This window comes from Otolemur garnettii, unplaced genomic scaffold (genome assembly GCF_000181295.1).
Source record: "Otolemur garnettii isolate 467f Iridium unplaced genomic scaffold, OtoGar3 scaffold00018, whole genome shotgun sequence".
Classification (NCBI taxonomy): Eukaryota; Metazoa; Chordata; class Mammalia; order Primates; family Galagidae; genus Otolemur; species Otolemur garnettii.
Genome location: NW_003852413.1, coordinates 24,248,555 through 24,275,317, shown reverse-complemented (window position 1 = coordinate 24,275,317; position 26,763 = coordinate 24,248,555). Strand labels below are relative to the sequence as shown.

The following is a 26,763-nucleotide window of genomic DNA, read 5'->3' as shown; positions in this document are numbered from 1 at the left end:
CACTTGCCCAAGGTCATATAGCTAATATGTGATACATTCAAGATTTGAACACAGGTCATCTTGATCCCAGAGTCCCCTGTTCTCACCCCCCCCCCCACTGTGGAAGTGTCTGATTGTAACTATGCTCAGCACATAGATGCAAGTTAAGAAATGCTGGTGTCCTTCATTTTCTAATCCCTGAAAGGTGGCCCTTATCCTCTTTTGACCAGTACAGGTGTGTTCTTGGCTGGGGCATTCAAATAGATTTGCCAGATTTAACGAATAAAAATAAGGATGCTCAGTTAAATTTGAATTTCAGGCAAAGGACGAGTAAGTTGTTAGTATAAATATGTCCCATGCAATATTTTCTTGAAATTTCCAACAAGACATCCCTATGTTCCATCCCAGGTCCTTCCATCAGGCTTTAGGAACAGATAGGGTCAGGGATTCCAGGTGGGATGTAGGGTGTGGAGGGGGACATAGCAGGCTAATAGATGGCAAAGGACAGAGAAAAAACTTGGGATGAACTGGGTACTGAGTGTCCCCATAAAGCAACAAGAAGGATGTACTTGAAGGATTGAGATAGAGGGTCTTGCAATGTGACTATCTCCTCCCAAATGTGTGCACCTTCTGACGATCACGCTTTTGGGAGAAGATAGCAGGAGGAGTCCTGGCAGCCCTGAAGTAAACACAGCACACCGGCCTCCTTGACTATCAACTTTACTTGAGGATGTGGTGGGGAAACTATTATTTGATCTTAAAAGAAATAGACATATGATGGAGTAGGATGCAAACTCCTCAGGAATGTTTAAGATAAAACCTGGGATTTTAAAGGGGAGTTAAGAACGGCAACCTAGAGAGTGGGCCTCTCTGTCCCCAGGGAGTGGGCAGAATCTCTCTCTTCTGTTTTTAAGGAAATGTGTGAGAACTGCTGCAGGCAACCCAGGCGTCCGGGAGCTGGGAGGGACGCACCCAGGCCTGCGCGGAGAGGGAGAAAGTGAAGCTGGGAGTTGCCACTCCCAGACTTGTTGGAATGCAGTTGGAGGGGGCGAGCTGCGAGCGCGCTTGCTCCCAATCACAGGAGAAGGAGGAGGAGGAGGAGGAGGGCTGCGTGAGGAAGTATAAGAATGAAGTTGTGGAGCTGAGATTCTCCTCCCTGAGATCGCAGAGACCAGGAGATTGCCCCCCGGCAGCCGCGCGCCCCTTCCCTGGGGACCCTTTCTGGTACCGCGCGCCCAGCCCCCTCCCCTGGCGGCGCCCCGCGCCCGGCGCCCTCGCTGCCGGGTCCAGCCGGAGCCATGGGGCCGGAGCCGCAGTGAGCACCATGGAGCTGGCGGCCTGGTGCCGCTGGGGGCTGGTCCTCGCCCTCCTGCCCCCCGCAGCCGCGGGCACCCAAGGTGGGTCTGGTGTGGGGAGGGGATGGAGCAGCGGCGGGACCCTGCCTCCGGGTCTTCTGGCCGGCGGGGAACAGAGGGGTCGAGACGAGCTCTGCCACCTCGAAGTTTCGGACAGTCCAGACGCTCAGGGCAGCCGGGCCCTCAGGCAGGAGGGGGCCAAAGAAGGTGGCGCAGGGGGGCAGTTACACTGAATCAGCTCGAGATGGCCCATTCAAGAAACTGGCGCTTTCCAGACTCCGAGAGAGCTGCGGGAACTTGTCAAAAAAGTTCTCTGGAATTGTTCAGAAAGTTTTCCCCTAACGGGTGTATTGCACAGCGTGCGCGCGCCTGTGTGTTTTCCCTCTTCTTGAGCCCCTCAAAGGTTCTCAAAGCTTTTCCAGTTGGCAGCCTCCGCCTCCGGACTGGACTGGGCTGGATTCCTCGGGGGTCCCCTCTGCCCTGCCCCTCCCCCGCCCCTCCCCGCCCCCCTCCGGCCGTTTGAGTTTGGTCTCTCCAGCTTCAGATCGGGTCGGGTGTGGAGGGGGGAGGTGGGGAGAGCAACCTGTCCTGCCAGAGCTGGGGAGAAGAGGATGGCCGGCGAGCTGCAGCGGCTTTGCCTTACGCAGGGGTCTGGCCCGGGGGCAGGGGGAGACGTTTGTTTTGAACAGACTTCTGTCGGGCCACTTAGGGGACTGTGTACTTTGAGACTTTTGGAGCCCGTGAATCGTGGAGGATTGGTGGTGGGTTTCCGAGGATGTAAAGAGGGAGAGTTCAAGGGAGGGGGTCTCTGAGCAGTTGGAGGGGAAAGGAGCTAAGGAAATAAGGCCAGATAGGGGTATACAGAGGGCTGGGTTGTTCTGCTGCCCTTTCCTTCATGTTTTTTTTTTTTTTTTCTTTTCCTTCTTGTGTGAGTGAGGAAGGGTGATGTGGGGGCAATGTGTGTCCTGACCCATCTGTCCACCTGTTTGCAATAGTGATAAAAACTGACATGTACTCTGTGCCAGGTATACTCTGCCAGGTACTATGTGTGGTGTTTTGCATGCATTCTCCTTTAATCCTAGAACAACCCTGTAATAGAAGTTCTACTAGCATTCCTGATTTCCAGATCAAAACCTGGGCTTAAGGAGGTTGAGTAGCAGCCAGTCAGTAAGGGGCACAGATTGGACCCTGGGGCAGTGCAACACCCCCCAACCACACATTTGAAATCACTGTATTAATCTACTTGGAATGATGGGGCACAGTGCTCCCAGAATCACGGGGTTATAGGGAAGACAAAATGAGTGTTCTGGGAGTAGTGGGTGGTCTCCATAGCTCAAGGAGGGAGTCTGGCTAGGGGGTGAGTGTCATCTTGCCTGTGTGTTGCCTGCCCGGGGGCCCTTTGTCAGTGCTGTGCTATCTGAGGGGCATCTGTGTGTGTGTGTTTATGATGCAGCGTGACTATGCGAGGGTGTTCCTGAGTTGTGTGGTCTGTGTGTCTGGGCTTTGTGTTGCCAAACAGCAATCTCCCTGCCGACTTGGGGACACAGACTGAACTCTGTCCTCTCCAGGAACTCCCTCAAGGTGCTGGGTCAGATCTGCTGTAAACAGCGGGAGATGGCCCCACACCTGCTTCTAGGGGGAAGGCTCTTTTCTTCCCTGAGCCCATCCTTCCCCTCCCTGTTTCCCAGGAGGGCATCTTCACCTCTGACCTTCTGATGAGTAGGGTGAGGCCAGACTGGGCTATAGGGAAGAGCAGCTGCCCTCGTCTTTGTGACCTGGGAGTTGGACAGGCAGGGAGGGGCAGTTGCAGCAAAGCTGGGATCTGAGGGTAGTTCTCTGGACTGGGGCCTCCTCCTGTCTTTACCCCTTAACCTGCACTGCTCTGTGTGTGGTGGTGGAGACGGTTAAAAAGGCAGTGCACCCCTCAGCTGCCTCTAGCACCCAGATTAGATCCCAGGGCTGAGGGCTGGGGGAATGTGGGAGAAGGGGAGAACTGGGAGAAGGCCAGAGCTCTGGTCTGTGTTTTGCTGAGATCCTTTCTTAGAGGTTGAGGTTTTGTGAATTGCAACAAACACATCCTTTTAATTTTGCAGAGCTCAGTCATATTTTAATTGCAGTATGATTCTCCCAATAACCTCCTCTCTTTTTACTAAGGGAAAGTACTCATTTTAATATTCAAGAAAAAACAATTGAAAAAATACAATGTATTTCAGAGTCAAGACAAAACACTTTATTTTCTCTTGGTTTGGGATTATCCTTATTCCTGCCACCTAAACCTCTCTTGCCCTTAACTTTTAAGAAAAGGTACAGTGTGATTCCTATATGCTAGCCTTTATCCCTAGTTTGATTTCATCTCTGAACTATCCTATGAATTAGTTACACAGGTGAGAAAATTAAAATTAAGAGAAATAAAGCAACTTATCCAAAACTTCCCAGCTATCCAATAATGTCCAGAGCATTTTTGGTGTCTAATGAGGAGATATTAAGGGGTGGTCAAAATCTTATTCTTGCCAACAGGGGTGGACTGAAAAAGCTTTAGGGGCAGACAGGTGGCCAGATGGGAGGGAGCAGAGGTGAATGACCTTCCCATACATGTATGTGGGCTCCAGAAAGTGGTATTGAGTTGAGCAGCCCTGAGCTCCCTTCCTGGCTGTGGACTCCTTGTCCATCCTGTCCAGCCCATGTCTGCTTTCCTCTTGGGGCCTCCCAGCATGGCAGGAGCCTGAGGGCAGGAGTGGTGGAGACTAGTAACACACAGGGCTATGGGTGAGGGAGACAGCTAGAGTAGAAGGATGAGGGCTCAGTGTGGGGCTGGAGCTAGCTGGCTGGGTTGGGGTCCAGAGTAGTTGTGCCTGCCCTTGGGTGATGGAATGATCTGCCAAGAGATCCTTCCTTGCTGACCTCCACTTGTGAAAAGCTTTTCTGTAGTGATACCTTCATTTTTTTTTTTTCTTTTTTGTCACCCTCAGTAGAGTGCCATGGTGTGATACCTCACAGCAACCTCAAACTCTTGGGCCCATGTGATCCTCTTGCTTCAGCCTCCCAAGTAGCTGGGACTACAGGCACCTGCCCCAACACCCAGCTATTTTTAGAGATGGGGTCTTGCTCTTGCTCAGGCTGGTCTTGAACTCCTGAGCTTAAGCAATCCACCTGTCTTGTCTTCCCAGAGTGACAGGATTACAGGCCTGAGCCACTGCGCTGTCCTTTTATCTTTTGTTAGGCCATCTATTCTCCCTACCCCTGGGAAGAGACTGAGGTCGGGACAAGGGATGTGTGCTCTTTCAAGGAGTGGGAGAATTGTTATAGCTAATGTTTGTGTTGTCCCAGCTCTGTTTATAAAACCTTGTCATGTTTACAGACTGCTTCAAGATTCATTATCTCACTTAACTCTCATATACCTTCTCCGAGTGAGTAAGCGTTGTTGCAGCCAAATTTAGGCCAGTAAACATTCATTGCCTGTCCACTAGTCATAGGTCTCCTGTGCATGGAGATGAATCTGATTAGCTTCTGCCCTGGAGGTCTAAGGTCTTGCTCAAGGTCATACAGTGAGAAGGTGAGCTACGGTTCTGGTCTGAAGACCCCGAGCCCAGGCCCTGGTCTGATACCAGGTCTCATATGCCAGGTGTATGTGGTGGGTGGATCCTGGCATCACTGGAATGGGCTCTGGGCCCATGGGTCTGGGTGAGGTGAGCTTTAGGGCTGCAGGTAGTTTTACTGGGAGTATTCACGAGAACCAGAGGAAGTATCAGCTTTTCAGCTCAGCTTTTCTGCTAGGAGCAAGAGAAGCAGCTGGGCTTGCGGTCTGGTGTGGAGGAGAGAACTCATTTGAGAGAACCCCCAGGGCAGGGGCCAAACCCTGACCACCAAAGTCCAGCAGGAGGGACATGAAGGACCATGACCAGCTCTGAGCAGAGGGATGGATGACCTCAACTGGTCCCCTTTGGTTTGGAGACTTTTTTTTTTTTTTTTGAGACAGGGTCTCATTATGTTGCCCTCATAGAGTGCTGTAACATCACAGCTCATAGCAACCTCACACTCTTGGGCTTAAGTAAGTCTCTTGCCTCAGCTTCCCAAGTAGCTGGGACTATAGGCACCTGCCACAATGCCTGGCTACTTTTTTGTTGTAGTTGTTATTGTTGCCTTTAGCTGGCCCAGGCTGGGTTTGAATCTGCCAGCCCTTGCATATGTGGCCAGCGCTCTAGCCGCTGAGCTATGGGCACCAAGCCAGATTTGGAGACGCTTGGCTGGATTTAATTCATTTACTCATTCATTCACTCATTCAGCAAATACTTAGATCTGGCATCTCCATGGGCCCAGCACTGGCTCTGGGCTGGTTCTGCCACAAACTGCCTTTGCCTTGGAAAGTTATAGGTTGGTGCTCCTTAGGGGGAGGGGTCTGGAGACAAAGGACACCCCGGTGTGGAATTAGCACTTTCTACTCCCAAGAAAATCAGTGGGGGTGGGGGTAGACATGGTGAGGACTGGTGGGGGGATACTTATGAGGAGATGGGGATGGGAGGGAGGTATCAAGGCGGTTTTGGTGTCACCTCACCAAGTGGGGGTATGCGCCAGCAAGCCTGCAGCTCCCTGGGAATTGGGCTTAGGTCACCAGTTCACCAACCTGTCTGCAAAACACTTTAAGAATCCTAATCGGACTTAAATCAGCCACAAATCAGGTAAACAAACTAGTGGGGCAGGGCTACAACCCTTTCTGACCCTCCCTCTCAGCCCAGCCACCTTGCCCTGCCTGGAGTCTGTAATGTTAGGAGAGTTAGCGTGTATTTATGTTGGCATGGAGCGTGGGGGTGTATTTGTGTGTGTGCAGTTAGGCCAAGTGGAAGGAATGTGGGATCTAAAGTCAGACAGACTTGAGTTCAAATTCTGCCTGTACTATTCACAAGCTTTATGACCTTAGGAGAATTTAACCCCGTCCAGGTCATTTCCTTCTTTGCAAAATGGAGGTTGCAGACCTAATCTTTGGAGGATGTGGTGAAGATCCCCCCAGAGCGCCTGCTGGGCATGCAGGATAGGTGCTTGGGCCCCAGTTAAGGTGGCTGCACTGTGGTCCCATTGTTGTTGTTTTCCTACTGCCTAGCTGCCCCAGCTGGTGTCCCTTGGAAAGAGCTACAGGGGGTGGAGTCATCCCCTGCCCCAGCCCTGCAGGGATACTGGGCTTGGCCAGGGCCTGGGGTCTGGGCCTGGAGACAGCTGTGCCTATAAAGCAGCTGAAGCCCAAGGCGGGGGAGGTCCTGGCAGCAGGGCGTTATTTTGGGCCTGGCCTGTCACCCCCAGCTTCTCTTTCTCTTGGGAGGCTGCAGGGGGAGGGGGTGCAAGGGGCTGAGGCGTGGAGGAGTGGGGAGGCCTGAAATCTCCCTTTCCACTGTCCCCCAGCTGGGACATGGACCCTGGAGTTCTATTTCTGGGCTCTCCCCTTCCTCCCTCTTTGCTTCCTTTCTTATCTTCTCATGGGGCAGGAATAGAGACCACTGTGGGTGCCACTGGGAAGCCACCAGTTTGAGGCCATTGGCTCAGGCTGGTGGGACCTGGAAGCTTGCCCTACCTGCTTTGCCCCAGCTCTCTGGAGGAAGGAGTGCATCTCATGCTCCCCTAGGATTTGACTTGAGGCTCTAAGTTTCTGGGAGAGCGGGGCCTCTGGTGTCAGACCCCAGAGCCAGTCTTTGTACTGTCCCTGAATTGCATGTAATCTGTAGGAGGTAGAGCAGTGACCGACAGGAATGCCAAGCAGCTCAGGCACCTACCTGTGTGTCTGTGGATCTGAGGGTGCCCTCCACACCCCCACCCTCCAGCCCAACCTCCTGGGCAAGACACACCAGGTGATTCATCTTCTTACCAGAGCAGAAAAACAAGTTCAACTGGGCACTGTAATCTCCCCCCTGCTGGCAAACGTGGCACTAGCTGCTACCCAGAGGCCCTCTCACCAGGGGTAATTTACCCCTCTAGTATTTGTGGTGTAGTGGGTACTTGTGGTCCCAGGGACACTAAGTTGGGGTCCAGGTGGGCCATGTATGGTAGTTCACCTTGATGCCCCTTGACTGATGGCTGGTGCTGGGCAGGTCCACAGGGCTGACGTAGTGCCTTTGTGGCAGGAGTTTCATGGCACAGATTCTGCCAGCTGGTTCTGGAGTCTTGCCCTGAGGAGATGGTGAGGGTGCCAGGGCATAAACCTTTGGAGCACGCATCTCCCTGACTCAGGCTCTGCAGCCAGAGTCCGAATGCCCACAACTGGAGTCTGATGTTCCTTTTCCCTGCATGGGGGAGTTCCAGAGGTCTCTGCAGGCACCAGGTCCCTGATGGCGTCCATACCCCAGCTATGGCTACAGCTGACACTCCTTCCCCACTTTATGGGTGGCACTACGGGGGTGGTATTCATTGCCGGAAGGTTGCCATGTGGGTGTGTTGGAATTGCATAGGGAGAATGCCCGAAGTTTGCTTGGGAGAGGGGCAGGGGGTATCCGGAGTATCCATGATTCATCATCGCCTCTCTTGGGGGATTTTTACCCCTTGGCCCTGAGTTGTGCCTTTGGGACAAAGAGAGGCTTTCTTTGCCAGTCAACACCCTGAGTTGGCTGCAGGCTCCATAGGGCTGGCTCACTGGGTCCCCCATTGAATGCTCAGGGTGGGCTCAGCCAGAAGGAGCCTCTCCTCTGATGTCCCTCTTCTTCCCAAACACACAAGCTTTCTTGTGCTATTAACTCTTCAGGAGCAAGGGAGGGGGCAGGAGGGGTCCTTCAGTCATGCTTTCTCCCTGTCTGAGGCAGCATGACTCTGGGGAGTATGTGGGGATGGGCGGCCAGGTGAGAGAATGTCACTGGGCAATGTCCCCTGATCCAGCCTCTCCCTCTTGCCAGTGTGCACCGGCACAGACATGAAGCTGCGACTCCCAGCCAGTCCTGAGACCCACCTGGACATGCTCCGCCACCTCTACCAGGGCTGTCAGGTGGTGCAGGGTAACCTGGAACTCACCTACCTGCCCGCCAATGCCAGCCTCTCCTTTCTGCAGGTGAGGCCCATGGTTGACCTAGTGAAGCCTTGCCTCCATCTGGGCTGAGCCCTCTGATTATGGGTGGGTGGTAGAAGAAGGTGCCCCTTCCCTATATTTCCTCTTTTGCTGTGTTTCCTTGACCAGAAAGTCCTTTCTGATGTCTAACCCCCATCCGGTGATCTACTATAAAGTCAGTCAACTCTCTCTCTATCATGTGGCTGGCCATGGACATCTCTGGATGGGATGCATCTGTGTTTCTGCTAAATTTTGCACTCTCTCTTACCAGCACCATCACTTCCCCCTGTTCCACTGCCCCAGCCACTATCTCTGTCCTGCCTATGTGGGAGATGTGGGTTGCTGGTCCACTTCTACCACTGATGAGTCATATGAATGTGATCTAGACCCTTAGCTTCACTGAATCTCAGTTTCCCTGTCTGGATCTTGGAAGCAGTAGGCATCCCAGGACACCCATTGTGAAGATTAAAAAAGGAGTTTCTGTGAAAAGGTTATTAGCAGCAGAGAGTGAAAACCAGCCTGCTGGGGTGTGTCCTGGGTGCTGGAGTGGGGCCACGTGTGTGTTGCTTGTTCTGTTAAACTGCAGATGTCATCTCGTCCAGGCTTTTCCTTTTACAGATGAAGAAACTGAGATGCAGGGAGGGTGGGGCACTAACTCACAATCTAAAACGCTCCCCCACCATTATCTTTCTTGATCATACAAGAATCTGGTGAGGCAAGGTGGGGAGCGGCCTTGATGTCCATTTTATGTATGAGGGAGCAGGCTGCTTACTGGCTGGGGGCCTTGCTTGAGATCCCCCAAGATCCCCAAGCACCGGAAGGTCCCAAGGAGGCCTTGAGGGATGGTTGCGTTCTAGGGCCCCAGCCTGCCTCAGCCTCGCCCTGCTCTGTTCCCTCCCAGGACATCCAGGAGGTGCAGGGCTATGTGCTCATTGCTCACAACCGAGTGAGGCAGATCCCGCTGCAGAGGCTGAGGATTGTGCGAGGCACCCAGCTCTTTGAGGACAGCTATGCCCTGGCCGTGCTTGACAATGGAGACCTGCTGGACAATGCCACCCCTGCCACAGGGGCCTCCCCAGAAGGGCTGCGAGAGCTACAGCTAAGAAGCCTCACAGGTGGCCTTCACCATCTTGGTTATTCAGAGCTGACCAGGGCCACTGCTAGCTATGGGGAGGCTTTGTGTAAATTAGAAATGGTATCCCCTGTGGGCGGACACAGACAGAACCGGGGAAGATGTCCTGAGAAGATTAGAAAAGATTTCCCCTCTTCCTGGGAAGTTGCAGCTTGTATCAGCATGTATAATTTAATCATTGGAATGCAGGTTGGGGTTTTGCTCCCACTTGGCTGAGTACAAGTGTGCAGTGAGCCACCTGTGTAACTGTATGTGGCAGCCCTGGAGCTGACAGTGTCCCTAACTCTGGGTGCCGGGGCTTTGTATGCGCAACTCCATCTCAGTCATGCTATTGTCCCACAAGGGAAGCATCAGTGTCATTCTCATTTTACAGATGAGAAAACTGAGGCTTGCTGAGGATAAGTGACAGAGATTATATAGCTAGTTAGCGGTGGGCCTGGGTTTCAGACCCCACAGTCTCCCTTTTACCCACTAAGCAGTGTGCACACAGGGTAGAAGAGAGAGGGAAGGCGAAAGCTCGTGTTCACATGGACATCCGGACCTTGATGTGGATACAGTGGGTCTTCCCTGGGTCTCACTGTATTCATGTGTATGCGTTGGGGGTGGGACAAAGGGCTAGAAGATGCTGGAGATATCTTCTCTCCTCCCAGGGGTTCCTGGGGTTTGGTTAAAAGACCTGCTCCGCTTTTAGAAAGCAAGGGGGCCCCAAGGGAGGACAGAGGTGCTAGATGGGGAGAGGCTTCCCTCATTACTGCCCACCCCACAGAGATCCTGAAAGGAGGGGTCTTGATCCAGCGGAACCCCCAGCTCTGCCACCAGGACACGGTTTTATGGGAGGACATCTTCCACAAGAATAACCAGCTGGCTGCCATGCAGATAGACAGCACCCGTTCGAGGGCCTGTAAGCCCCACTCTTCCCTGCCTGCAGCCACTTCTCTCAGACAGACCACCTGACCCCAACTCCTGACTTACACCTCCTGCCCTGGCTGCCCCTGCCTCAGACACTGCCACATCACTTCTCTCTCAGTCCCTCCTGCCATCCCTCTGCATCTCTTTGTCTCTGTGGTTCAATGTCCCCTCTCCCTCCGCTTCTAGGTCATGTCTCCAGTTTTGGTGCCCTCCTTTCCTGTCTGGGTCCCTCCCTCACTGTGCTTTCTGTCACGTGGCCTCTGTTGCTGTTTGTGTCTCTCCCCATTCTTAACCCGTCCTCTGGCTGTCGGACATCTCCGTCACTGCCTCTCTCTGGTTGTCTCCACAGGCAACCCCTGTTCTCCAGCTTGTAAAGCCTCCCACTGCTGGGGAGAAAGTTTTGAGGACTGTCAGACCTGTGAGTTTCAGGGAGGCCTAGAGTCGGGGTACTGGGGCAGGGTGGAACACAGGTGACGTGGGAGGGGCAGGATAACAGGCCTGAGGGGTCGTCCCTGGGGCAGATCTCCCTAGAAGGTGGTGCTGGTGAGGATCTGGTGCTGGCTGCTGCTCAACCCTCTTCCTGTCCTTTGTCCAACAGTGACACGCACCGTTTGTGCCAGTGGCTGTGCCCGCTGCAAGGGCCGGCTGCCCACTGACTGCTGCCATGAGCAGTGTGCTGCCGGCTGCACGGGCCCCAAGCACTCTGACTGCCTGGTACGTGCCTCTGCCCTGTGCTTGCTGGGCCCCACCCTTGGAGGGGAGGGTGGGCACCCTGCCTGGTACTGCCCTGTTGCCCCTGGCATACGAGGGGAAAGCAGTTCAGTGATAACCAGCTGCCTGTCCCCTCAGGCCTGCCTCCACTTCAACCACAGTGGCATCTGTGAGCTGCATTGCCCAGCCCTGGTCACCTATAACACAGACACCTTCGAGTCCATGCCCAACCCTGAGGGCCGTTATACATTTGGTGCCAGCTGTGTGACTGCCTGTCCCTGTGAGTACCACAGAGAAGCACAATTTTCATCATTTTGCTGGGTGACTGATTTATGCAAATAACAGCGTATTGTGAATACTTTCTGCCCCTTGCTTTGGGGAACCGTCATGGCAGTTCGTGTGGAGCAGCCTTTTTCTTTCTTTCTTTCTTTCTTTCTTTCTTTCTTTCTTTTTTTTTTTTGAGACAGAGTCTCACTTTGTCGCTGTAGAGTGCTGTGACGTCACAATTCACAGCAACCTCAACTCTTGGGCTTAAGTGATTCTCTTGCCTCTGCCTCCTGAGTAGCTGGGGCTACAGGTGCACCCCACAACGCCCGGCTATTTTTAGGTTGCAATTGTCATTGTTGTTTAGCAGGCCCGGGCCAGGCTTGAACCCGCCAGCCTTGGTGTATGTGGCCGGCGCCCTACTCACTGAGCTATGGGCGCCGAGCCTAGCCTTTTTCTTTCAAAAGCTATGGAGCAGGTGGCAGCAGGGAGAGGCAGCTAAGAGCCCAGACTGCCTGGGTTTGAAACCTGGCTCTACCACTTAGTAGTTTTGTGGCCTTCCCCTTGCTGTGCCTCAGTTTCCTCATTTGTATAATGGGGGGAAGAATAATCTCAACTTCATATGAAATTCGAATGAGTTAATATTAGTGTAGCTTTTAGAACAGTGCCCCGTATATCCTGAGTGCTCCTAAATATTGGTTTATATACTGTGGTTTGGATAGGTCAGGGTTATATTTAACAGCTCCCCTGTTTACTGATGGGGATTTCAAGACTGAGCTTAGACCTGGGGATTCCCTTTCCTTTTCTCACGGAAATAGGAGGGGGCCTTCGGGTCGGGGCTGTACCTTCTTGTGGTAGGCGAGAAGACACCAGACTATTTGGGTTCTTCTATTTACTAGCACAATGACTTTGAATAATTTATATAACTCTGTGTTTTGGTTTCCCTTTTTGCAAAATGGAAATCCAACAGTGCTGATCACACACGATTGTTGTAAGGTGCATATGAATATCAAGTGCTCAGACACATAGTAAGGGCTCCTAAGTATTGATTAATTTTATTCTTACTATCCCTGGGCACGGTGACTCTGCTCATGGTGGCACATGAAGGGCTGTGGTACATGGTTACATGATCCTTATCTCCTCAGACAATTACCTGTCTACGGATGTAGGATCCTGCACCCTGGTCTGCCCTCTGCACAACCAAGAGGTGACAGCCGAGGATGGAACACAGCGTTGTGAGAAGTGCAGCAAGCCCTGTGCCCGAGGTGCCCACACACCGCTCCCTGGGCCAGCTGAACTTCCTGTTCCTCCGCACAGCCAGCCTGGCCCAGCCCACCCTGTCTCACTTTGTTCTCACACCATCTTGGCACCCAGTCCTTTTCTGCCACTGTCTTTGCCCCTGGCCCTGCCCAGTCCTAAAAGTTTCCCCATATCTCCTGTCAGTGTGGTGGTGGTGGGGGGCTGTGACTCCGGGCAGGGACTGCAGACAGGACCTTGGTGCCCATGTGGCTGCAGACCAGTCCCACTAGATGGCTGAGATGGCCCCTCACCACCTGCCCCCCAATTCCCACAGTGTGCTATGGTCTGGGCATGGAGCACCTGCGGGAGGTGAGGGCTGTCACCAGCGCCAACATCCAGGAGTTTGCTGGCTGCAAGAAGATCTTTGGGAGCCTAGCATTTCTGCTGGAGAGTTTTGATGGGTAAGAGTGGGCACAGTGGCCTGAGGCAGTGTCAGGACAGACACAGATTCCCGAGGACCCAGATGTGGCAGCATCTCTGGGGGATAGTGGGAGACAGATGGGGGAGGCCAGGAATGTAAAAGTAGGTGGTGGGAGACCAGAGGGAGCAGGAACTTGGGGGGGGGGCATTATTTTTATAAATGATAAGTTATCCTTGAACATGAACTTGTGGAGGGCAAACCATCTTGATAAAGTAAAATTCCCTGTCAGTTCACAGAAACTTTTTTTTTTTCCTTGAGACAGAGTCTCAAGCTGTCACCCTGAATTGAGTGCTGTAGCATCACAGCTCACGGCAACTTCCAACTCTTGGGCTTAAGCAATTCTCTTGCCTCAGCCTCCCAAGTAGCTGGGACTACAGGCACCCACCACAACACCTGGCTATTTTTTTTGGTTGCAGTTGTCATTGTTGCTTAGCAAACTTGGGCCAGGTTGGAATCCACTACCCTAGGTGTATGTGGCCGGCGCCCTTGCCGACTGAACCCTGGGCCCCTCTGAGTTCACAGAAACTTTATTCATAATAGCCCCAAATTAGAAATAACTCAAGTGTACATCAATAGGTGAATGAATAGGCTCCACACCTGAAGCTCAATCAGCTAAGGCACCAGCCACAAACACCAGAGTTGGCAGGTTCAAATCCAGCCCGGGTCTGCCAAACAACAATGACATCTACAACCAAAAAATAGATGAGTGTTGTGGTGGGCACCTGTAGTCCTGGCTTGGGAGGCTGAGGCATGAGAATCACTTAAAGCTCAGGAGTTGGAGGTTGCTGTGTGGGAGGCAGAGGCAGGAGGCTTGCTTGAGCCCAGGAGTTGGAGGTTGCTGTGAGCTGTGATGCCAGGACACTCTATCCAAGGCAACCCCAGCCCCAGCTTGAGGTTCTGTCTCCGAAAAAAAAAAAAAAAAAAAAAAACACATTAAAGAAAGAAGATTCTCTTTTACACTTCCTTTACTTCTATTCCCCTTTCCGGAAGATACCACTGGTAAGTCTGTGTGTGTCCATTTATACCATTTATACATATGTAGACACACACAATACAGTTGTAATTGTTTTGCTGGAGAGATTGGTTCACGTACACGTGTGTCGGGAACTCTCTGCCCTTGCTTTGGAGAGCTAGTCCAGCTACCTTATTCTTTCAACAGCTGTGGGGCAGGTGGCAGCAAAGCAAGGCAGCTAAAAACCCAGACTTGAGAGCCAGACTGCCTGGGTTTGAAACTTGGTTCTACCACTTACTAGACACATGACCTTCCTGTTGTGCCTCAATTTCTTCCTCTGTAAATGGGGGCAAGAAAAGTCCCTACCTCATAAGGTAGTACTAAAACTTGAATGAGTTAATATTTGTAACACTTTTTGAACAGTACCTGCCTGGCAGATACTAAGCACTCCTATGTTAGTTTTTATTGTACGGTCTGGATAGAACAGGGTTTTACCAGCTCACCCATTTCTTCCTTTCTTTTCTTTTTTCTTTTTTTTTTTTTTTTTAATATTTATTTATTTATTTTGCAGTTTCTGACTGGGGCTGGGTTTGAACCTGCCACCTCCGGCATATGGGGCCGGCACCCTACTCCTTTGAGCCACAGGGGCTGCCCAGCTCTCCTATTTCCTGATGGACATTTAGCATTTAGGTCATTTTCAGTTTTCTTTTTTTTCTTTTTCTTTTCTTTTTTGTTTTTTGAGACCAAGTTTCAAGCTGTCACCCTGGGTAGAGTACCGTCGCGTCACAGCTCACAGCAACCTCCAACTCAGGCTCAAGTGGTCCTCTTGCCTCAGTTTTTCTATTTTTAGTAGAGACAGGGTCTTGCTTTTGCTCAGGCTGGTCTCGAATTCATGAGCTCAAGCAATCCACCCGCCTCAGCCTCCCAGAGTGCTGGGATTACAGGCATGAGCCACCATGCCCGGCCTCATTTTCAGTTTTCCATCTTACAAACAGTTCTGCCCTGCACATGGGAATGGGAACAGAAGCCAGTGTCTCTGTAGGCCACATTCCTAGAAGTAAGATTTCTGGATCAAAGGGATAGAAAGACTGTTTCTGTAGATCCTGCCAAACAAGGTCTGGGCTTTGACTTTCAGAATGGGAACAGCCGGGCCTGATCAGCAAAGGGTTTAATCGAAGGCATTAATGGTGGGCTGGGAGGTGGGGTGACAGCTCCTGGTCTTGGGGGTGCCCACTCCCTTCATGGCCCTGCTCACTCTTCTGATTCTTCTAGGGACCCAGCCTCCAACATTGCCCCCCTCCAGCCAGAGCAGCTCCGAGTGTTTGAGAGTCTGGAGGAGATCACAGGTGAGCCCTGCCTCTCTGAATCCTGCTCCACAGGGGCTGGGGGTCATTGCCCTTTCCCTGTACCCAATCTCACCCTCTACCTGCAGGTTACCTATACATCTCAGCATGGCCAGACAGTCTGCCTGACCTCAGTGTTTTCCAGAACCTTCAAGTAATCCGGGGACGAGTTCTCCATGAGTGAGTAGAGGGGAGAGGGGGCCCGAGAGGGGAGAGTCCCTGTAAGAGGCTTTGGGCATAGGGGCATATTGCTGTTCCCCAGGGACAAAGCAGTAATCTTTCCATGAGAACTTGCAGAATGTACTGGGGACAGGAGAAAGGAGCAGGCAGCCCTTGGTGACAGGGAAGGGGTGAGTAGTAAGGTGCCCCCCTGTAGCTGAGCACCCTTCTTCCCATAGTGGTGCCTACTCACTGACCCTGCAAGGGCTGGGCATCAGCTGGCTGGGGCTGCGCTCGCTACGGGAGCTGGGCAGCGGGCTGGTTCTCATCCACCGAAACGCCCGCCTTTGCTTCGTCCACACGGTGCCCTGGGACCAGCTTTTCCGGAACCCGCACCAGGCTCTGCTCCACACAGCCAACCGGCCAGAGAACGAGTGTGGTAAGTCAGGGAGCCTGGTGCCACATGCCCCCAGCTGCCAGACACTGGCATGCCCAAGGCCCTGGCAGCAGCTTTCCTGGACTTGTGCAGACTGCCTGTTTCTGGTGTACTGATCTTGATTGAACTCTGTCTGGCTTGGCCTGTTGGTGTGGCTTCTAGCTGGGTCCTTCCATACTGCCTTGGTAGCCTTTCCTTCCCCTCTCTGTTGCTGGAGTCTCAGAACTGTCCCTCTCTCTGCACTGGCCAATATACACAGGGGGTGGTGCATACCCTTCCATCCCAGAGCCATGCTCCCAGCTCTTTCCCCTAGTTCACTTTGATCTGGGGTCTCCCCTAAGAGTCCCTTCTGGTCTTCTCCTCCTCACTGCAGTAGGTGAGAACCTAGGCTGCTACTCACTATGTGCCCATGGGCACTGCTGGGGTCCAGGACCCACCCAGTGTGTCAACTGCAGCCAGTTCCTTCGGGGCCAGGAGTGCGTGGAGGAATGCCGAGTACTGCAGGGGTATGCAGGGTAGAGGAGCTGGGTGGCTGGAGGGGTGCACAAGGGCTCCTTCCAGACTCGCTCAACACTGTCCCTTCTCTCAGGCTTCCCAGGGAGTATGTGGATGGCAGGCACTGTCTACCATGCCATCCCGAGTGTCAGCCCCAGAATGGCTCAGTGACCTGCTTTGGATCGGTGAGGTGCTGGTGGGCTCTGAGCTGGGTTGAGGGAAGGATGGGGGACTGCCAGGGATCTACCAGGATGGGGAGAAGTTACAGGGTGTGCTAGAGGAGGGTGGAAAAAGCAGGGAGCTGGGGGCCTTTCAGTGCTTAGGCACTGTGTTCCTTCAGACTGTGAAAAGTCCCAGGAGGCCTGTGTTCCTGCCTGTGGCTGTGCTAAGATGGTTAGACCTGCCAGCTCAGGCGTTGGACTACCTGGATTCAAATTCAGGCCCTATTTCCAAACTTGGTTTTCTTATTCTTTTTTTAAAGTCAGAGTTTCAGTTTGTTGCCCTCGGTAGAGTGCTGTGGCGTCATAGCTCAAAGCAACCTCCAGCTCTTGGGCTTAGGTGATTCTCTTGCCTCAGCCTCTCGAGTAGCTGGGACTACAGGCACCTGCTGCAACCCCCGGCTATTTTTTTGTTGCAGTTTGGCCGAGGCTGGGTTCGAACCCGCCACTCTCGGTATATGGGGCCAGCACCCTACTCACTGAGCCACAGGCATCGCCCTAGTTTTCATATCCTTAAAATGAATATGGTAATAACACCTACTTCACTGGGGTATGTTGAGAATGAAGTGAAACGGGGTTAGGTACAGTGCCTAAGCACTGAAAGGGCCTTCTGCCAAGTAGTTGTTGTTACTCGCTGTTACACCTTAAATAACTTAGTTCACTCTCTGGGCACCTCCAGTTCTTCATCTGAGGCCCCCACCTGGGACCAGGCTTGAAGGAGGGCCCCTGTGGGACGGTCCCCAGAGACTGGGTGAAGAGTAGTCAGGGTGTTTATCCCAGGAGCAGGATGAAATTGCTGCTAGGTGGCTGTGGGAAGCATGAAGGGGACCCAAACTCCTGATCCCTGTTGGTCTTAGCGCCAGTCCCCCACAAACCTATTCTCCCCATGCAGGAGGCTGACCAGTGTGTGGCCTGTGCCCACTACAAGGACTCTCCCTACTGTGTGGCTCGCTGCCCCAGCGGTGTGAAACCTGACCTCTCCTATATGCCCATCTGGAAGTTTCCAGATGAGGAGGGCACATGCCAGCTGTGCCCCATCAACTGCACACACTCGTGAGTCTGGGAGCCTTTTCTACACAAAGGAGAGCTTCCCTTTTAGGAAGGCTGTTATTGTAAAGGGTGACCATGCGACCTTTTTCTTATCTTTTTTTCTGATCACAAAAGTAACACATGTTGTCAAATTTTTTAATTAAAACATAAAATATAAATTAACGTCACCAACAGTTTTATCCCTATTATTAACAATTTGGAAAATTTCTCTTCAGTTATTTTATTTTATTTTATTTTATTTTTTGAGACAGAGCCTCAAGCTGTCCCCCTGGGTAGAGTGCCGTGGCATCACAGCTCACAACAACCTCCAACTCCTGGGCTCAAGCAATTCTCCTGCCTCAGCCTCCCAAGTAGCTGGGACTACAGGCGCCCGCCACAATGCCCGGCTATTTTTTCGTTGCAGCCGTCATTGTTTGGTGGGCCTGGGCTGGATTCGAACCCACCAGCTCAGGTGTATGTGGCTGGCGCCTTAGCCGCTTGACTCACAGGCGCAGAGTCAATTTTTTTTTTTTTTTTAATTTTATCGCTTAAGAAAAAAATCAAGAAAGAAACAGAATCTCGCTCTTCGCTCAAGCTGGTCTTGAACTCCTGAGCTTAAGCAATCCACCCAACTTGGCCTTCCAGAGTGCTAGGATTATAGGCGTGAACCACTGCCTGAGTATTAGAATTTGAATACAGCTTTTTCCTTTCTTAAAATGCATACACATGGCTGGGTGTGGTAGCTCATGCTTGTAATTCTGGGAGACTCAGGCAAGAACATTGCTTGAGCTCAGGAGTTTGAGAACAGCTTGACCAAGAGTGAGACCGTCTTTACTAAAAATAGAAAAATTAGCTGGGCCTGGTGATGCTTGCCTATAATTCCAGCTAGTTGGGAGGCTGAGGCAGGAGGATCACTTGAACCCAAGAGTTTGAGATTGCTGTGAGCCATGATGATGCCATGGCTCTCTAGCCTGGGACAACAGAGTGAGACTGTCTCAAAAAAAAAAAGTCATACATTTCTTGACACCTCTATATATTATTATGTAAAAATAAGTATGCTAATATTATATATTATCCAATTGTTTTTAATCTGTGCACATTCTAACATATTATTTTTCATATATAAACTATATATGTTAATATATATTATTCTCTAGTTGTTTCTATCTGTGCACCTCCTAACATATATTTCTTTTTACTAAAATGGGATCATAGGCCATACATATGTTTGGAAATTGCTTTTTATCACTTAACGGAATCTTGCAGTGTTTTCCCTTTTTCCAACACAGTGATCTGACTTATTTTAATTGTTCTCATTTAGTTGTTTTGACACAGGAAACATATGAGTACAATATTGTGATAAACATTTTCAGCAACATATAAGTATAAATGTTCAAAGAAAACATATCTTTTTGCCGCCTTTCCCTGCCCACCCAATCTTTCCCCTCCCATTAATTTTGGAGAGTGCATTCTTCCAGGCCTTTCTCTCCATACCTACACATATATACTGCATTTATATTAGGCTGAGTCATATAAGATTGCTGTTAGTCTAAGTCAAAAATGGTCAAGAAACAGCAACTTCAGGCTGGGTGTGGTGGCACATGCCTGTATCCCAGTACTTTGGGAGGCTGAGCTGGGAGGATCACTTGAGCCTAGAAGGTTAAGGTTACAATGAGCTATGATTAGGCCAAAACATTCTGGCTTGGGTGACAGGTGGGACCCAAACCATGAAACAGCCATTTTATATAGTTCCACTTAATGTATAATCAGATATTTTTGTGTATGTGCATTTTTTAATGTAAATGAGACCATACTGTCTCTATATATTGTTTGGTACTTTGCTTTCTTCTTCCACTTGGTGCATCTTTTCTTGTAAGTATGTATGGTTTTATCTCCTTTCTTTAAACTGCTCTCTCTGTAGCATGAATGCAGTTTACTCCTGTCCCTATTTCAAGGAGCTTGTTTCCTTTTTTCCCACAAAAAAGGAAACAGTTGAGCTCCATGTACTAGTGAGCATCCTTGTGCCTGTCCCTGAGTGTGCAGGTGTTGGCATTTTTAGGGTATATATTGAGAGTGGAACTGCTGGATCATAGCCATTATTTAATAGGTGTGGCCAGACTGCCTCAGAGAAGTTGTGCTGGGGTATGGAGGGAAGGGCTGAGCTTTTGGAAATGATGCTCTTCTGGTGCCCCCCTTCCCACCCATCCCCAAGGTATAGGGGATACAGGTTTCCAGGCTGGAGAAGATACCCCTTGGTGGGGTTGGTAGAAAGAGCACTGGGGAACTTGAGCCCAGTTTCTGCCTTTGTCAAATGGGCATAATAACCCAGCCACACCCACCTCTGGGGGGAGGGAGGAAGGGAGGCTGGATTGAGCCCAGGAGGGTGGTTCCCAGAGTTGTTGATGAAACTATTTCTCTTGCAGCTGCGTGGACCTGGATGACAAGGGCTGCCCCGCTGAGCAGAGAGCCAGGTTGGCCTGGTCCCTGGGATGTCCCCCCATTGTCCTTCACTGTACCACTGGACCCTGTGTGGTCACTGCTATGGTGGGGTGGGGTCTCCTGACATGACACACATCCCTTCCCACTGTGGATCCTCCTTTCAGTTTGCTTCTATAAGTGGACACAGACCTACTCAGGATGCTTGGGGGGCTGCAGGGAAAAAATGGCTAAGACAGCCAGTACTTCCCCACGCTGGAGCAGCCTGATACCTTGTGAGGGACACAGGCAAAGTTTGATTCTTTGGAACTCAAGGTAGATTGAGAAAAATGCAGCATGGAGGAGGGAACCATGAATTCTTAACGGGATGGCAGGGGCTTCAAGGAGGTGGAATTTGAGCCAGGCCTTAAAAGGGAGGCAGGTATTTCACTTGCATTGAGGTGGAAAGCACTGGGGAGCAAGCTGGCATTGTGGGAGGTGTCAGGAAAATCTAGGATGTGTTCAAGAGTTCTGGTGTGGTAGGCTGTTGAGTAAGCCCAGAGGTGGGGGGAAAGGGGTCAAGTTGGAGTCAGGTCAGGGCTAGATCTGCAGGGCATAGGCCCAGACCACCAGGCCATGGCATTGGACTTGATTGTCCGAGCAGAGGGGAGCTTCTGGAAGGGGAGAAAATCAGACTGGAGTCTGACCTAGGCAATCGTCCATAAAACAAGCATGCAGGCCAGAGGCTGTGGCTCATGCCTGTAATCCTAGCACTTTGGAGGCAGAGGTACTTGAGGATTGCTAGACCAGGAGTTTGAGGTTGCAGTGAGCTATAATGATGTCACTGCCCTCTAGCCCAGGCAAAAGAGTGAGACTCTGTCTTTGAAAAAACAAAAAAGCAAACATGAATTAGAGGTTTACTGTGTGCTAAGCCCTGTGCTAAGCAAGGGGGCAGGTTGCAGAGGGGACAGGATGACAAGAATATCAGGTCAATGATCAGAGCTCCATCTATCCCAAGATGAGGTGAGTCTGAAAAGAAGACTCCATGGAGAAATTGTAGTCCAGGAGAAGGACTAGCACGTGCAAAGGCTAGGAAGTATGGAAAATCATGACCTAGGGGTGAAACATTTGGCTAGAACATCAGAATCATTTGGTGTACATTCCTGGGCCCCACCCCATGCAGCAGTCAGAATCTCTGGGCGTAGGGCTCCAGAACTGTACAGACAGTCTCCAATTTATAATCACTTTACTTATGATTTTTCAGCTTTACAATGGTGTGAAAGCAATATGTATTCACTAGAAATTATACTTTAAGTACCTGTACAACCATTCTTTTTCACCTTCAGTACAGTAGTCAGTAAATTACAGGAGATGCCCAACACTTTATTATAAAACAGGTGTTGTGTTAGATGATTCTGCCCAACTGTAGGCTGTTGGCAGTTTAAATGTTCTGAGCACACTTAAGGTAGGTTAGGTGTCTAAATACATTTTCGATTGATACTATTTTCAACTTACACTGGTTTATCCTAAGCCATAGACATAGCCCCAATGGAAGTTGAAAGAGCATTTGTATTAATAAGCTCTTTGGTGATTTTTACACCATGAAGTTTTAGAGCCTTGAGCTAGAGCCACGGGCAAGAGCAGAGAGAATTTGGAGATGTGGATAGAGAGGGCTTTAAAATGACTGCAAGAAGTTTGGACTTTATTGTGGAGGCAGAGGGGAGCCAAGGCAAGTTGTCAAGTAGGAAAGAGAGGGTCAGAGCTGTGGGGCACCCTTCTAGCTTCCCTTTCCCAATACCAAGGACCTTTGTGTCTGCCCATGGGCCCCCTTTGTCTCTTCTACCCCGGCCTGGCCTCCAATCTCTGACTCTAACTCCCGCCCCCAGCCCTCTGCCGTACATCATCCCTGCCGTGGTGGGCACTCTGCTGGTCGTGCTCTTGGGGCTGGTCGCTGGGATCCTAATTAAGCGAAGGCAGCAGAAAATCCGGAAGTACACGATGCGGAGGCTGTTGCAGGAAACAGAGGTGAGGTGGTGTGAAGGCCTCCCAGCCTGCCTAGGGTCTACAGTGGCACCCAGCACTGACCCTCCACTCCCTCACCCCAGCTGGTGGAGCCGCTGACACCAAGTGGAGCGATGCCCAACCAGGCTCAGATGCGGATTCTGAAAGAGACAGAACTAAGGAAGGTGAAGGTGCTTGGATCTGGAGCGTTTGGCACAGTCTACAAGGTCAGGGTACAGGCTTTTCCTTTGGTGGGAGGTCCCAGAGGGTGGGGTAGAGTGCCTGGAGGGCTATGGTCAGGAGTTCCTAAGGGACAAGGGAGGGACAAGGGCTGGGGGCAGTGCTGTTTGGGAGAGGGCAGTTACAGAGGCAGGAACAAGGGCAGAGGGAGGCGGGCAGGCCTGGAGTTGGGGGAAGGATGTTCAGAGTACAAAGAGTGACAGGTACAGTACAGGTACAGTACAGGTACAGTACAGATCCTGGCAGGCAGGTTGGATCTGACCCACACTCTTCTCCGCTCACCTCTTCCTCTTTCTGCCCAGGGCATCTGGATCCCTGATGGGGAGAATGTGAAAATCCCAGTGGCCATCAAAGTGTTGAGGGAAAACACATCCCCCAAAGCCAACAAAGAAATCTTGGACGTAAGCTCCTCCACCCTGTCCTGCCGGGAGTACAGGAAGGACCCTGCAGCTGCAGGCTGGGGTTCTGGGCTCTCTTTTCTGGGGTTTGGAAAGATGTGATTCCCTAAACCTGGGCTCTTAACCTTTGTGGTTGTGATGGTTGTGGTGGCCCCTCAAGGCAGGGTGCATGGTGGTTGGGCGTTTGTGGTCCCTTGTAGCTTCTCAGTGAAGCCTTATCCCCAGGAAGCATACGTGATGGCTGGTGTGGGCTCGCCATATGTCTCCCGCCTCCTGGGCATCTGCCTGACATCCACAGTGCAGCTGGTGACACAGCTTATGCCCTATGGCTGCCTCCTAGACCATGTTCGGGAACACCGAGGGCGCCTGGGCTCTCAGGACCTGCTCAACTGGTGTGTACAGATCGCCAAGGTACATACTCAGAGGGCCTGGGCCCTACAGATCCCTTGGGACCAAATTCCTGCCTCCACATGGGGCTAGGATGGGGTCCACACCGGTGCCTGCTGTTCTAGGGGATGAGCTACCTGGAGGATGTGCGGCTTGTGCACAGGGACCTGGCTGCACGGAACGTGCTGGTCAAGAGTCCCAACCATGTCAAGATTACAGACTTCGGGCTGGCTCGCCTGCTGGACATTGATGAGACAGAGTATCATGCTGATGGGGGCAAGGTCAGACAAGGGAGCAGGGTGAGGTGGGGTGAAGGGGGTGGGGCCCCTGGGAGAACTCTGAGAATGGCTATTTCCCCTACCACACCCAATTGGAGGACGTCTTCCTCTGCTCTCCCAGGTACCCATCAAGTGGATGGCATTGGAGTCCATTCTTCGCCGGCGGTTCACCCACCAGAGTGATGTGTGGAGCTATGGTATGTGAAGGGGAGTGGAAAGGAACAGTGGCCCTGGGGGATGCTGGTGGAAGGATGAGAGCTGTGATAGGGAGAATTATGGGGCCACTTTAGCATGTGGGAGGGAAGAGGCTGCCTCTTTGTCCCACTCTGCAGGGTTCATGCACTTCCCTGGCACTGGGGAGACTGGGTTGATAGATCCTGTCTCTTGGCCTCATATCTCCCTCCTCTTGCCATGGTGCCAGGCTCCTGCCCACTAGAGCTCCCTTGACCCCTGTCTCTGCCTTAGGTGTGACAGTGTGGGAGCTGATGACTTTTGGGGCCAAACCTTACGATGGGATCCCAGCCCGGGAGATCCCTGACCTGTTGGAGAAGGGGGAGCGGCTGCCCCAGCCCCCAATCTGCACCATCGATGTCTACATGATCATGGTCAAATGTGTGTGGCTGAGCTGTGCTGGCTTCTCAGAGGAGGGCTGGGAGGTGCTGGGTGAAGGGGCCATAGGGGAAGGAAGAGAATCAAGAGCAGGATGTATGTGGACCTAGGAGCCCTGGTATCTTTAAAGGTGTCTCTAGGCCCAGGCACGGTGGCTTACGCCTGTAATCCTAGCACTCTGGGAGGCTGAGGCCTGTGGATTGCCTGAGCTCATGAGTTCAAGATAGAGCAAAACTCTAAGATAGAGTAAGACACTGTCTCCAAAAATAGCCAGGCACTGTGGCCAGCACCTATAGTCCCAGCTACTTGGGAGGCTGAGGCAAGAGGATCTTTTGAGCCTAAGAGTTTGAGGTTGCTGTGAGCTATAATGCCATGGCACTCTACCAAGGTAACAAAGTGAGACTGTCTAAAAAAATAAAATAAAATAGAATAAAAATTAAAGGAGGTTCAAAGCACCCCCTATCTCTTCTACAGTAATAGAAGTCCAGAGGTCTCTAGAGGGACAGTTAGAGAGAGATTTAGATGCAAAATTCAAAGGGGGAAACTAGTAGAGATGCCCAAAGGTTCTGGCTTAAGACCTGAGTCTGGTACTGCTTCTCTAGCACCTGGTGGGCTTTGGGCTGTCCTTTGGGGTTGTTTAGACCAGGCTGGAGAGAGAGTGGGAGGCAGAGAGGCAGTGAGCACAGAGGCTGGACCTGGGACTAGGATGCTGATCTCCTTCCTGCCCCAGGTTGGATGATTGACTCTGAATGTCGGCCAAGGTTTCGGGAGTTGGTGGCCGAATTTTCCCGTATGGCCAGGGATCCTCAGCGTTTTGTAGTTATACAGGTACTGGGCCTTTGTGCTGTATCCCTGTCTATGACTAAGAGCACCTTCCCGCAGGCTGGGAAAGGGAGATAACCCTGGGTGGCAGCCTCTCACCCTCTGTGAGCCTTGCCTGGGTAGCTGCACATGGGCTGAGGAGGGGCTGCCACCCTGTGTCTTCCTCCTTCCCAGAATGAGGACTTGGGCCCAGCCAGCCCCTTGGATAGCACCTTCTACCGCTCACTGCTGGAGGATGATGACATGGGGGACCTGGTGGATGCTGAAGAGTATCTGGTACCCCAGCAGGGCTTTTTCTGCCCAGACCCTGCCCCAGGTGCTGGGGGCACAGCTCACCACAGGCATCGCAGCTCATCCACCAGGGTCAGTGCCCTCGGTCACACTGTGGTAGCTGTGTTTGTTCACCTTCCCCCACCTCAATGGACTAGGGTCCTTTTCTCTGATGTTCCTCAACCATCATCTCTCAGATCCTATTGTCCCTAAGGATTCCTACTGCCTTTCAACCCTTATAACCCCAGTCTGTCCATGTTGACTGTGTCATACCCTGGAGATAACCTGTTTTTCACCTGTGACCCTGTCACCTCCCAGAGTCCCCATCTCAGATCCATGCCTTTCTCTCTTGTCCGTAGAGTGGTGGTGGTGGTGACCTGACACTGGGGCTGGAGCCCTCTGAAGGGGAGCCCCCCAGGTCTCCACTGGCCCCCTCAGAAGGGGCTGGCTCCGATGTGTTTGATGGTGACCTGGGAATGGGGGCAGCCAAGGGGCTGCAAAGCCTCCCTCTACATGACCCCAGCCCTCTACAGCGGTACAGTGAGGATCCTACATTACCCCTGCCCCCTGAAACTGACGGCTATGTTGCCCCTCTGACCTGCAGCTCCCAGCCTGGTATGGAATCTAGGCTCAAGCTGAGAGACTGGGTGGGGGAAGCTGTGGACCTCAGCACAGGGTCCCTTGTAGGGGCAGTAGGCACCTGGGTTCCTTTCCCTAACAAGTCCTCTTCTCTTGCCCTTTCAGAATATGTGAACCAGCCAGATGTTCGGCAACAGCCTCCCCTGTCCCTGGAAGGCCCCATGCCTCCTGCCCGACCTGCTGGTGCTACGTTGGAAAGGCCCAAGACTCTCTCTCCTGGGAAGAATGGGGTTGTCAAAGACGTTTTTGCCTTTGGGGGTGCTGTGGAGAACCCTGAGTACTTGGCACCCAGGGGAGGGGCTGCCCCTCAGCCCCACCCTCCTCCTCCCTTCAGTCCAGCCTTTGACAACCTCTATTATTGGGACCAGGACCCATCAGTGCGGGGGTCTCCACCCAGCACCTTTGAAGGGACCCCTACGGCAGAGAACCCTGAGTACCTGGGCCTGGATGTGCCAGTATGAACCAGATGGCCATGTCCCTTGAGGCCCTGATGTGCCTGACTTCCAGCCCATCACCACAAGGTGGGGGAGGGACCTCCGAACATATCCAGGGGAGCTTGCCATACCAGGAACCTGTCCTAAGGAACTTTCTTTTCTGCTTGAGCTACCCAGTGGCTGAGAGGGGCCCAGAGTGGTTGGAAGAGGGGCAGCACTGGGGAGACCTGTGCCACCAGACTCCAGGGTCCAATGGATGCCACAGCCATAGTTGCCTCACCAGAAGCAGCAGCCCAGCCTAGCACTTTACTTCCAGATCCTCAGTACTTAAGGATCTGGGGAAGCTGGCCTAGGAAGGGAAGAGGCCCCAAAGGAATATCTAAGAACAAGAGCAACCCATTCAGACACTGGCCTTGAGACCTTCTGCTACCCCCCAGGAGCAAGGGAGCAGCAGTAGCATCCAGAGCCAATCCTTGTACAGAGTGCTTTTTTGTTTTGTTTTTACTTTGTTGTTTTTTAAAAGATAAAATAAAGACCCAGGGAGAGTGGG

General features: G+C 52.0%; 1 protein-coding gene across 1 annotated transcript; it reads left to right on the top strand.

Annotated features, from left to right (window-relative positions):
- The first annotated feature begins 1,020 nt into the window (after positions 1 to 1,020).
- Positions 1,021 to 26,763, top strand: ERBB2 (erb-b2 receptor tyrosine kinase 2). The gene is made up of 27 exons (XM_003786414.3): positions 1,021 to 1,376; positions 8,204 to 8,355; positions 9,254 to 9,467; positions 10,251 to 10,385; positions 10,743 to 10,811; positions 10,992 to 11,107; positions 11,243 to 11,384; positions 12,514 to 12,633; positions 12,942 to 13,068; positions 15,313 to 15,386; positions 15,473 to 15,563; positions 15,782 to 15,981; positions 16,352 to 16,484; positions 16,568 to 16,658; positions 17,584 to 17,744; positions 20,144 to 20,191; positions 22,022 to 22,160; positions 22,241 to 22,363; positions 22,679 to 22,777; positions 23,000 to 23,185; positions 23,287 to 23,442; positions 23,561 to 23,636; positions 23,905 to 24,051; positions 24,779 to 24,876; positions 25,045 to 25,233; positions 25,500 to 25,755; positions 25,885 to 26,763. The coding sequence occupies exons 1-27, from the start codon at positions 1,304 to 1,306 to the stop codon at positions 26,238 to 26,240; spliced, it is 3,771 nt and encodes a 1,256-aa protein (XP_003786462.1). The 5' UTR covers positions 1,021 to 1,303; the 3' UTR covers positions 26,241 to 26,763.